Source organism: Urocampus carinirostris, chromosome 2, assembly GCF_059441175.1.
Source record: "Urocampus carinirostris isolate Australia breed hairy pipefish chromosome 2, RoL_Ucar_1.0, whole genome shotgun sequence".
Lineage (NCBI taxonomy): Eukaryota > Metazoa > Chordata > Actinopteri > Syngnathiformes > Syngnathidae > Urocampus > Urocampus carinirostris.
The window spans coordinates 57393171-57406520 of NC_142350.1; the positions used below are offsets into that span (position 1 = coordinate 57393171).

Here is a 13350-nt window from a genome sequence, read left to right on the forward strand (position 1 = left end):
AACCAGTAATTTGTTCATATTTATAATGAATCCCTTCCAGAGGTTTACGGTCGCCGCCATAAATCTCTTTTCACGACCGAGCAATTGTTTTGGACCTTGGAATGCACGTTTGAGGGAAGTGATTCTTTTTTTTTTCCATCTCTCCAAGTTAACCCATACAAAAGATCCAAATCCAGCACTGAACCGCTTTTAAATGTCCCGCTGAGTCTTTCTGTGCACATTTCAAGGAGGCTTGAAGTGTCCCTGCTTGCACACTGACGCTTATCTGCTGCAAAAAGAAGCAAACGGGGGCCTGGTTGCTCCCTCCTCATTAATGTCTGAAAAAGTTTCATTTGGAGGGGCTTCCCCACTGGGAATAGACGGACCACCGAGGAGAGTTGCTCACAATGCGGCCGCTTTCCAGCTTGCACGGCTGCCGGAGTCACTCAGTCAACACAGGCACACTCGGGGCCAAGTTTACTGAAATGGTTTCTGCGCGCTTTGAAGCCAGTCAAAGTTTTTTAGGTTTACTTTATGATCGCATGTGATGTTGCCTCTAAAATAAACATACAAAAGGTTTCAGTCGCTCTTCCCTCTGCGTGGACATGCTAACACGTGGCGAAAAGGAGACAGTCAACTCGTGTTTATTTGTACAGTCCTTAATAACAAAAAGTTTCAAAGGGCTCCACAGACCACATTACACCGTCCCCCCGATCTGAAAACTACATGAGGATACCATACCTGTCAACCTGTACGCTTTTGTCGTGCAAAGTATGTTCATTATGCATTTCAAGACATGTACGACGCACAAGAAAATCTGTACGTAAAAACGCAAATTTGTCAATTATGGGTACCATCCGGTAGACACCGACTATCACGAAACGGCAAGTCAAACGAGTTCGCCGCGGTAGCATCTATCTCTGTTTCGTTATTTCGTTGCAAACAAAGCGAGCGGTTTGATGCTGCTGTGCGCATGCATCTGCCGCCTGGGGATTTCCCATCATGCATCATTCCATGGTAGTTGTGTAGTGAAAGGAAGTCCGTCTCTTTTTAGAGAACCGGCTTTTTCGGCTCAACTCGTTAAAGAGAGCCGTCTCTCAACCGGCTCACTTGCTTTGATGCATTATATTACGAATGATGATGTTGTATAAAGAAGTTAAGAAAAAAAGGAAGTATAAAAGGAGAAAATGAAAAAAGACAGGTTTGTGGTTATCCCTTTAATCAGTATATTACCAACAATAATTTAATGCAGAAAATGAATTTATAATTTGAATAAGAAAATGTATTATTCTACTTAATTATATTTGCATGAATAATTTCCTTCTACAGTGAACGTCCAAACTACTTAATTTTTTTACTTTTTTTTATAATAAACCTCATTCATGTCGAGCAACTCAGTATCTCACAACAAAATGTTAATTAACAATATATATTATACAACGAAACACATGTACAATATAACATGTTAAACTACACAAATAAACACGTTTGCAAAAAAAAAATATGGTGTAAGATTATTTTGTATTTTGTAAGGGAAAATACAACAGTTTGTAAGGGCATGGAGCCCTGGAGCTTGACAGGTATGGGACAATGGAAACAAATCAAAAACCTCAGGATGAGGAAAATGATGAAACCTTGAGATAGAGGCCGCCCGCACATGAGGTAAGTGTCAAGAACCGGAACAGGATCCAATAGCGTAACGTTTACAACAAGTTTTATTGAAGGAAAGAGGAAGGACTTTGCCCACGATCCGATGCCCGCTAGACGCGGGAAGCAAGTCGTTCTCGCAATCGGATTGTGATCTGAATACGGAAGGGGATCTTCCGTAGCGGGCGATGGCGGTGTCAAGGACGGAAAAACAGGTCAATAGCCAGGACAGGAGAGCATAAACTGGATCGGGATCTGAAACAATTCGTAAGCCTGGACGGGAGAGCAGACGTGGTCGGGATCAAAAAGGGATCGTAAGCCGGGACGGGAGAGCAGACTTGGTCAGGTTCAAAACATGTCGTAGACGGAGACAAACGGCAGCAAAAACGGGACAGGCGGGAGTCAGGGGTCGAAAAAAGGCTTGCCTTGAAAAACACGTTCGCAGACGGACTGACAACAGGGGATTGACAGGACTGGGTTCAAATAGTGACAGGGAGCCAATCAGAAACCGCGGCGTTTGGCGCCAGATGAACGGGCACAGGTGAATCACATCAGTTATCATGACAGTAAGCCCCCTTCCAGGATGACCAGGCTACAATGGATGTTGCAAAGGCATCAACAGACGATATACAGACATCATCAACATTAAATTTATGTAATAACAATGCCCCAAAATCTTGACCGATGCCGTAGGTTCTAGATGAATGGCGTTCATTTGGTCAAAGTGCCAAACAGTTGCTTGAAATGCACGCACTGTGAAACAACCAGTCTTATTCTTCTCCCTTAGGGACAAGAGGACAAGAGTACTTCCTCTAAGGTTACAGATCATATCTCAGAGGTCAGAGTATTCCACAGCACATAGAAAACTCTCTTGAACCTGCGGATTTCTTCTTGGCTCTTGCAATCACTAGTAGACCAGCATTTTCCAAGCGAGACAGGCCTCTTTTAGCACAGAAAACAGATATACCTGCAGGTTTGGGGGGTTGGGAGAGTTCAAGTGGTGCAGCCCTCTACACTAACCTCGACCCCCTTTTCATGCTTTTTACCGTCATCAGTCTGTACAGGCAGCATAAGGGACAAATTAAAGGATGCCTCAGTGTGTAAAACTATGACAGTAAATCAACGTGGGAGTCGTGAAACGCTTTAAATTTACAATCCCCCGCCCAAACCATGCCGCCTTTGGCAATTCTGCTTAATGTAAATGCTGAAGTAACACACTAATTGACCAACCCACTAACCCTTTACATACTTTATGTGGGCCACAATGTGAGGAATAAGGGTAATTGCTCCACTCCGGATATCCAGGCCCTGGCCATGCTGTGAAGATGCCGCATTAGGGGGGGTATTTGTGGGAAATTTTCCCAGCCCATGTAACAATTAAAAGACATTTAGGTCCCTTTGTTTGCAATTGCATCCAGGTGGCATGTTTTTGGCATCGAGTGGGATGTTTGAAAGTTTCAATGTGACCATTTTTAGGACTACGTCGGGGGTCAGCAACCTGCGGCTCTAGAGCAACGTGTGTCGCTTTAGTGCTGCCCAAATGGCTACCTGGAGCTTTTTCAGATATGTTAGAAAATGGAAGAAGATGGTGGAGGGAAATGTTTTGTTTTTTCTTATGTGATGGTTTTTGCGGGACGACAAACATGACGCAAAAATTCCAAATTTTACCAGATGCTTTAAACATATTTTATAAGTATAATAAATATTAAATGATTAACTTTTATGTATGAATCCCCTTTTTGTTTTAATTTTAAGAGAGATTTATGTAATGGTTTTAGTTTTTTTGGAGTTTCAGACATACCTGTTTCTTTTCTCCCATTATGGCTCTTTTAACACAGACTCTGGACGAAGTGCTTCAATCTACGGTGCACAAAGCAAGGCCCAGGAGGTCGCATCAATAGGATTTTATCTATCTGTCTGTCTGTCCTGTCCTGTCCTGTCCTGTCCTGTCCTGTCCTGTCGCTCTGTCTGTCTGTCCTGTCTCTCTGTCTGTCTGTCCTGTCCTGTCCTGTCTCTCTGTCTGTCTCTCTGTCTGTCTATCTCTCTGTCTCTCTATCTCTCTGTCTCTCTGTCTCTCTGTCTCTCTGTCTCTCTATCTCTCTGTCTCTCTATCTCTCTATCTTGGTCATATCCCTCAAGAAGGGTTACCGACAGCAAGACAAACACAATAACAAAGAAAATAAAAAAGGGAAAACAAATAGCAAAAAACACACTCACTTTTTGGACCATGGCCAATCCAAATGCCCAAACACCCAAACAAGTTAAGCACCATTGGTCATACTTTCGTCCCTCCAGATGAAACAGGACACGAGAAAGCGGCCATGTCACTCGGGTCAGGGTGACACAACACAATCTTCTGTTCAACAGCAGGGCCCGACAGCTTTCACTGGTTTACCCTTGCCGCATCATACAGGTGCCCTGCCCATCTTACTATCCTTTTACAACACCTTTCCACTCATTCCTATCACCAACAAGAGCTCTAGCTTCCACTAGATTTAGACCATTTTCCTGCAGTGCACTCATAACACATCCATCCACGTCAAAGGCAGCCTTCCTCTTGGTGTCCTTCCATTTACTCCTGCTCTGTAGATCCTCTTCAACATTCGCTCCTCATCCATCCTCTCCATGTGTCCAAAGAGAAGTGGAAGTAAAGTGGTGTATAATACCTTGTTGTAATAACTGGAAGCATGATTTGAATAATGTGAAAAGTATTTGGACCATATAAGAGACAGTACCAAGATAAACTTTAACTTTTTCCGGACAGCCCTTTTTTTTCCTTCTGTTTCAATTGCTTATCAAAATTGTTGATTTTGAATTCATTGTAACTTTTTAATTGATGAAATGAAGGATGAAAATTAAAATGTAAATCAATAAATAAAATACATACTAAAAATAAGCATCCGGTACAAAAAAATGATTTAGCCAGCTGTTTGTATGATGGCCTTGATCACGATACAAAAGAAGGGACACTGGGGACATGTGTAGCACCAAAACAACACCATTTTAATTAGTAGTCATTTTTTTAGGATTACATTTATGATCGGGTTTAGCATTTTCGTCCGGCGGTCCAGATTAAAACGTCAAGTCTAAAAGACTATACAAGGGGTCTCCATGTAATGCCCGCGGGCACCAGGTAGCCCCCTAAAAGTGCTTGTGTCGCTTGCGGACTGGTTCTATGAATAGCTCACCAGTGACGGGTCATAGAGATTTTCTCGGAAATGTGATCCCTAACTGGCATGAGAAATCATTGGCATTATGTTTTAGTGCTTGACTGTGATTATTTCAACCCTACTACTAAACAACATAATAATAATAACATTGTAACAACATAGTGATAACATAGGTGGCTATTTTAGAAACAGATTTCCCTCCTAAAGGTTTCTTCATTTTCCTCATGTTGAGGTTTTTGAGTTTTTCCTTGCCCTCATGTAGGTTTTAGATCAGGGGATGGTGTAATAATAATGTTGTTTGCAATAATCTGTGGTCTGAGCAGCCCCTTAAGACTCCTTGAGACTCCTACTTGACCTGATGTGTCCACTTTATTGCATGCAATGGTATTATTCATATTTCTTAATATCGAATTAGCTGCTTTAGTTTAAGGTGCACAAAATAAGGCCTGGGGGCCACTTAAGCCTCACACAATTTTCTGATCCGGTTCAGTGTGGAAATTCCCATTCACCCTTATTCACGAATTTAAGTTATTCTTAGTATTTATAAAACATAATTCATTAAATGACTCATTGATATCTTCTTTCAATAATGAAAAAGTAGAACAGACCTATTTGGTACGTGCATTTATTATTTGTAATCATCAGTTAATGGTTTTCACTGGTTTTATGGTCCACAAAATTTTGTGTGTGTTTTTTGCTACTTTTTCCCTTTTTTATTTTCTTTGTTTTTGTATGTGTTTGCCTTGCTGTCGGTCACCCCTCTCGAGGGATATGACCAGGGTAGGTAGGTAGGTAGGTAGGTAGGTAGATAGTTGAGGGGAGATAGATAGGTAGATAGTTTAGGGGAGATGGATAGGTAGAAATAGATAAGTAGATAAAAAGGTAAATATAGAAAGATAGATCTGCGATTGGCTGGAAACCAGTTCAGGGTGTCCCCTGCCCACTGCCCGATGATTGCTAGGATGGGCTCCAGCACCCCCGCGACACTACTGAGGATAAGCGGTGTAGCTAATGAGATGAGATGAGATAGATAGATATATGGATAGGTAGTTGAGGGGGAGATAGATAGATAGATAGTTGAGGATAGATAGATAGGTAGGTAGGTAGGTAGGTAGATAGTTGAGGGGAGATAGATAGATAGATAGATAGATAGATAGATAGGTAGATATACCAGCTCAGTAGCCTAGATGGTAAGGCGCCCGCTTTGAGACTGTGAGGTCGGTGATTCGCGCCCCGGCCGAGTCATTCCTAAGACTTAAAAAGTGGTCGGCGGCGCCCTCTGTTGGCTGCGGCTGCATCGGCTCGCTACAACGGGTCAGGTGCAATCGACATTTCGTTCTGTGTACATTGTTACACAGAATGACAATACAAGGAAATTATTATTATTATTATTATTATTATATAGATAGTTGAGGATAGATAGTTGAGGATAGATGGATAGATAGATAGGTAGATATAGATAGTTGAGGATAGATAGTTGAGGATAGATAGAGATAGATAGGTAGATATAGATAGTTGAGGATAGATAGTTGAGGATAGATAGATATAGTTGAGGGGAGATAGATAGGTAGATAGATAGGTAGATATAGATAGATAGGTAGGTAGATATAGATAGTAAAAATGACCGAATAAAATGTTTAATATAAGTTTGTTATTTCAACTGGCTTTTTGTGGCACATCCCACCCAGGAAAAACTGGTGTATAAGACGTCCCAAAACGGACCCAAAAGGGGTCAAAGCATAGCAATTATCCCAGCTTCTCAACATATTCTGTGCATAATTCTAAATGTCACTTTGATCTGTGTTGAAGAGTTTTGAGAGGGGTTGCGTGGCGCATGTTCAGACAAGATTACGAGCCCCGGAGGCGCGTTTCATCTGGCAGATGTGTGTCACTTTGTTACACTCTCTAAATCAATTTCATACTAATAATAACACGAGATGCCACGTGAAAGCCTGAGAAATGATTTTTTTCTGGCGATTTCTACGCGTGAAACGAAATTTCGGGCTGCTTTCGTTTAGCCGCTAGCAATTATGCCTGAAAGTTTCTCGCATTTTTTTATTTTGATTTTTGGCTGATCGGGATATTAAACCTTAAAAGGACAGTGTGTATTAAGTGGTTAAACAAAAGTCTTTCGATTAAAAAAACAATATTGGTTTTAGTAATAGGCATATAAGTGTTGTTTTTTTATTCTTGTTATTGGAGATTGTTTTATTTATTTCATAAAACGTGAGACACACCTTACACAAAAAACAAAACCTGTCTTCTTTTGCTTTCTTTTTTAAACATTTTTTCTTCTTTTTTATTGCTTTTTTCCTTTTGTTCCCCTCTTATTTTTTGTTTGCATTCATTTTTCCTGTTTTCACTCTTTCTTTCTTCCCGTTTTTTCCGCTTTTCCATTGTTTTCTACTTTTTCCTTTCCTTTGATCTTTTTTTGCTTTTATGTTCTTTTTTTCCCCTGTTTTGTTGTTTGTTTTTTTCCCTTTCATTGCAAAAGGTGGGGCAAAAAGAAAAAACAGTGCAGTTTGGTCACTTTGAGTCTCCGTCATTTGTAATCTCTTTTTTGCTTGCACCGCACACCAATTGGTCGAATATAACACGTGTCAACCTCAGCTAATTGCTCCCCTCATTAATGGTTTAATAATCAATATTAAACCATACAAACACAACCCGGCACCCATTTACTCACAGCAAGAGAGACTATTTAGACTACAGAGACCATTTTACCAATCCGCAATTAAGTTGTCACCTCCTACCAGTGGCCAAGACAATCGAAATTAGAGCCAAAATGCACAAGACAAGATCAGTCTCACAGAAATAAAAAAAAAAATAGTCCTTTAAAAAAAAATCCCTCACAATGTTGTTCTACAGCGTACACCATTTACAATGATCAAAAAACTTATAAGATACAGGCGAACCATATAAGTTGAGGGGTATGGAATATCACACACTGTCTCTTTAAAATGGTGATATTTTAGCATGAAAACACCAATAGTGCGTGCGCGCGTGCACGTACACTTACAGGAAGCCAGCCACAAAGGACTGAGAAACTTTTTCAGTGCCGCTTTTTGTCAGTCAATGTAAAAAAAAAAAGATAGAATATTCAAATAAAAGTCAAATACATAAAAAACATTACCTACCTATAAGTCAAAATAGATAGAAATGTTTAAAAGTGTAAATTGTCATGATTTGTTCTTACTTTAAGGAGAATAACACCGGAGATGAAAAGTGGTCCCATCCTTGAAGACTTTTCGTAAAGTACAAAAACAGCAAAATAGGATCCAGAATATGTCAAAACAGACATAAAACTGCCCTTAAACGCTTGTTCCTTTTGAAAAAGTGCAAAAAAACGCTCATAATCCAACACGCTCGTCTTGTCCTTTTAGACGGACAGCGACGCGTTCAAAGTCCCTCGGGCATTTTGCCACCGTCCTTTTTTGGCCGATTGGCACAACGTTTCTTTTGTTAGGCTGGCAGGATGCGGGCGCGTGCCTGGGCCTGCGCTAGCGCGCTTGTGTGCTCTCCTGCTGCTGCTTCACGGCAAAAGCGAGAAAATTTGGCTGCAAACTTGGTTTAAAAGATTTTCCACCTCCCTTGCCCTTGGTCCTCATAGCGGACTTTTGATTGGCTGCATCTCCCTAGGGGGCGTGGTTTGTCCCGGCAGTTTGCTTGCCAGGCTTCCATCACTTGTTTCTAAGCAGCCAAAATGATGGAAGGAAAACAAATCAGAAGCCTTCTGTGATAGTTTTTAATCTCCAAAATGCAAAAAATAACCAATCCATCCTAAAATACCTAATATAAAATACTTTTTAAATTTATATCACTGTTTTCTTTTCTGTGTACAGCGACCTTGGGTGTCCTCAGTGCCCCGAAAGGCGCTTTAAAATCATCTATATTATATTTTTTATTATAGTTATATTTATTGAGAGTGCATACTGCAAAGTCTACCACATCATGTTATAAGGACCAAAGATGCCAAGATTAAGGAAATAAATAAAGCAATACATAAAAAAAATAAACCCTGCGATACTTACCCGTTAAAAGACTTGCAAGAAAAAGAGAATGGAAATAGCTCATTATAAGTAGTTAACAATTTTGCATCATTACCTTGATCAATTAAAACTAGATTTAAGTCCATATTTATATAATGGCACACGTTGACATTGACTTATTGTATCTTTTATTTCCACATTTACTTAATAAATGAACAAATAAATGAATGAATGGCCCTTATTGACATTATACAACAGTTCTTCTCCTCTCAGTGCTAAAGCAAGACACATTGGAAATATAAAAATGTGTAGAAATTAAAAAGAAATTTAAAAGATTGAAAATGTGTAGTAGGATAAGAAAGTAGAAAAAGACAATATATTAAAGATAAATAATAAATATGTGTACAGTATACAGACACTCCCCTACTTACGACCATTCGACTTACAAAAAACGGTAGATACGGAAAAAAATTTGGGATGTCAAAAAATATCCGGACATTGCTGGAAGTTAGATTTTGTATTGTGTGCACCTTTTTCCGAGTAGAAGACATTACTGTAGTGCTTCTTTAGAATATAGAATATACCTTTATTGTCATTGTTACAAAATGGGTTAACATATTGTGACAACGAAATTGGGCACTTTCCGCCACTACCGGCGTGTGGCGCTGTGAGAGTCCACCTATCCACCCTGAAGAAGAAATCTGCCTTCTCCTCCTAGTTTGTGTGTAGATATTCCATACTGTATCTCCAGCGCGCCAAGAATATTTTGTTTTTTAATATCTCGTGCATCCATTCATTATAGATGGTGTAAAGAAGGGGCGAGTCGTTTCATTTAAAACAAAAATAGAATAAGAAAGATTGATGCGGTTGAAAAAAATGGTTGGATCTCTTTTTTTGGCCACTCTCAAACACAGAGGAGGACCTCTTGAAGAGCATCTTCCAAAAGTAGGTTAAACTTAACTTTATTTATCTTTATAGAGCATATTGTTTTATGAAATGGTTATTTTTTAAGTACAAAACAATACAGGCTACTTATACAAGCCTTAAACATACAAAATATAGCACAGAAGCAAAGTTTCATTTTAAAATCAACAGTAATTGTGCCGAAAAGCAGTTCATTATATATTCGAAAGCATAATAAATAATGGTAGTACTCTTCATGCCATTAATATACAGCTACTACTAATACTTCTAAAAATAAAAATAAATCAGGATAGGAATCAATATTATTGATAAACATAAGCAGTTGATCAACTGGATCGAAAGGAAAAGTACATGATCCAAAGAATCAGTTGTTAGACATTATATCAATCATTTTCATTTTAATGATAATGAATTAAAAAGAACGTGTAGACGTCAAATGTTTATTACATTAAGCATCATAGATGCTTGTGATACAACAAAAGTAATATGTATTCAAAATACAAAACTAAATGCTTACGAGTGCTGTGTCATTGCGATTTTCGAGGAAATCCAATTCCTAACTCCCATCAGGAATCATCAACATGATCACTTTCATTAAACACATGATTATTTCATCCAAGATAATTTTTAAAATTAGCTTAAAATTCATATATTCTGTTGTTTCCGTGACATGTGAAAAATATTACTGGAAAAGCTTTCTTCTATCTTTGCAATATTGTGAAGATTCGCTCGATGCTGTTCCAATCAGATGAAGAGGTTCTAATTCATGCATTTAAGACTTCTCGGCTTGATTGCTGGTCTCCTGATGTCTAGCATCTCAAGTTTTCAGCTGGTTCAAAATGCGGCATTGAGACTATTGACTAAGTCAAGAAAGTTTGAAGGTATCACTCCTATGTTAGCTAACTTGCACCGGCTCCCAGTCCGCTTAAGATGTGACTTTATAGTTCTCTTACTTACATAGAAATGTTTGCATGGACTTGCCCCCCTTATGTTCCTACACGGAGCCTCCGCTCGGAAAATGCCGGTCTACTTGTGACTCCAATAGCCAAGAAAAAATCTGCAGGCTTGAGAGCGTTCTCCATTCGAGCCCCAGTGCTATGGAATGCCCAGCCTCCGGATATAAGATCTGCAACCTCAGTGGAAGTTTTTAAATCTAGACTTAAAACCCGATTCTATTCAATAGCTTATGATTGATGCCCACCTCATACTTTTCTTTTCCTATTCTTTCCGGCTGCTGGGGTGGTGGTGATAGCCAGTCGCAGGGCACACAGAGACCATTCACACGCTCATACCTAAGGACAATTCAGACCGGCCAATCAACCTGCCATGCATGTTTTTGGAATGTGGGAGGAAACCGGAGTGCCCAGAGGAAACACACAGGCACAGGGAGAACATGCAAACTCTGCAGGGGGATGCTGAGGTAGCTGGATTTGAACCCCGGACCTCCGCGCTAACCACGCCAAAGTTTCAAAACAATAAACCTATATTAATAATCCACACAGACAACCCAAGGAAATACAAAATTCAGTTTTGAAACATTGATTTTATTTAGGGCACACAAAAATCAAAACCTATCTGGCCCTATGTGAAAAAGTATTTGCCCCTTGAACCTAATAGCGAGCTAGGCCACCTTTGATAACAGAAATAAAACTTTTACAATAATTGAAATGAGTCTATCACGACGCTGTGGAGGAATTTTGTCCCGCTCTTCTTTGCAAAATTGTTTCAAATCTGCCATATTAAAGAGTTTTCCAACATAGACTACTCATTTACGGACACCCCGCAACATCTAAATTCGATTTGCATCTGGACTTTGACCTATCCACTCCAGAACCTTCATTTTATTCTATTAAGCCTTTCAGAGGTGGACTTGCCTTTGTGTTTCAGGATCGTTGATGGCCGGACCTTCTCCTTCAGGATCTTCCGGTAAACAAAATTCATGATTCCGTCAACCACAGCAAGTTGTCCTGGTCCTGAGGCAGCAAAGCAGCCCCAGACCATCACACTCCCACCACCATGCTTTACAGTTGGTATCCTGTTCTTTTTGACAAATGCTGTGACATTTTTACCCCAAAATTTATTTTTTGAAATATTCATCAGGAGACAGAAAACAAGCTATAAATATGAATATTTGTTCCCATGCAGCGCAGCTCGCATAAACACGCAAGTCGTAAAAGTGGGCCGAAAGTCGCGCCAGCCTGCGATTTCTTCTTATCATGGGCCACAAAAGAGAAGAAGTTCCATGTTTGATCCCCGCAATTGAAAAGATTAGCGAGCCGACGCGGGTTTGAATGGCACACCTTGTAAAAGCCAAGTCAATGCCTGGCAGGGGGCCCCCAACTTCTGAGCCCAACAAATGGGGCCAACAATACATCCTTGCACTTCAAAGACACAAGCCGAGAGAGGACGAGGACGCTCTGATAAAGCTCCAGACATATTTTGCGACCTAAAAACAACGTCTTTGATACTAACAACTTCAGCTAATGGTATATTTTGGGTTTGGAAACCCAAAATGTTGATTTAAATGTTGGATTTAAAAAAAAAAACATGATTGGAAGCAAAAAGACATGCAAAACTTTAAATAAACCCCATAAGAAAGGCAACCCATATATTATATATATATGTATATACTGTATTTTCACAGATTTAAAAAACACTAAGAACATAATAGTTGACAAAGTCTTTACGGTTCACAGATCCCTTAACCTTTGAGTCTCCGTGGCACCACTTCCTGTAATGTGTCTTGGGCTAGTACAGCCCGGTGGCACCCATCACTTTCTGGGCTGTTTTTGGAAAGGGGTTTCCCAAACACTGGTTGTCATTAATACTTCAGAGGTGAGCGTTTTTGACGATTGGTTGGTTGCGAGGGGCATTATTTCCTGTGGTGTGTCTTGGGCAAATAGAGCCTGGTGGCGTCTGTGGGAAAAATCGCTCGAATTTGTTCTAAAATGTTGACTAGGCGCCTTTTTTGTTCACATTCATATTGTACAATGCACATGGCAGTAGAAATCTCTAATGATTACCTTGTAATAACATAGTAACAACATAGTCATAACATAGTGATGACATGATAAGTCATTTTGGAAATTTATTTCAAACCTGTGGTTTTGGGCAGCATTAGCTCAGGAGGTAGAGCCTTCGTCTCAGGATCAAGAGGTCGCAGGTTCGATTCCCGGCTCCTCTGTGTTATATGTCGAAGTGTCCTTGGGCAAGACACTGAATCCATAATGCCCCCGAAAGCAAGTAGTTGCCTTGCATGGCTTACGCTGCCATCGGTTAGTTAGTGTGTAAAGGGGAAAGTGTGAAGCACATTGTAAAGCGCTTTGGGAGGTCTTCATTGACTTGAAAAGCGCTATATAAATGTAGAACATTTACATTTATGCAAATTAGTGATAAAAAGTAGCAAGGTTGAAGACCCTTGATGTATATTATGCTTAAAGGGAAAGACATTATTGAAATATAAGCAATAATACATGAACCATCATAAACATGCATATTTTAAAATTCGTGTAGTATGATAAATCAGCATTTACTTTACACCTAAAGGGAACTGCCATAATTATCAAACCACAAGTTCCCAAAAACCTAACCTGCAAAATAATAAATACAGAATAAGTGATTTAAGGTTTAAATTTAATATC

General features: G+C 39.7%; 1 protein-coding gene and 1 long non-coding RNA gene across 2 annotated transcripts in view; one reads left to right on the forward strand and one right to left on the reverse strand.

The window, feature by feature from the left end:
• The window catches only part of nradd (neurotrophin receptor associated death domain), a 34601-nt gene extending 26274 nt beyond the window's left edge, over positions 1-8327 (reverse strand). The window contains exon 1 of the mRNA XM_088327257.1: positions 7993-8327. Within this exon, the coding sequence (XP_088183383.1) occupies positions 7993-8097 (105 nt within the window). The 5' untranslated portion in view covers positions 8098-8327. The remainder of the gene's footprint in view (positions 1-7992) is intronic.
• The window catches only part of LOC148372680 (uncharacterized), a 45543-nt gene extending 32452 nt beyond the window's left edge, over positions 1-13091 (forward strand). Inside the window, exons 3-4 of the long non-coding RNA XR_015849553.1 lie at positions 11597-11735; positions 11855-13091. This is a non-coding gene — a long non-coding RNA (uncharacterized LOC148372680). The remainder of the gene's footprint in view (positions 1-11596; positions 11736-11854) is intronic.
• The last annotated feature ends 259 nt before the right edge of the window (positions 13092-13350 follow it).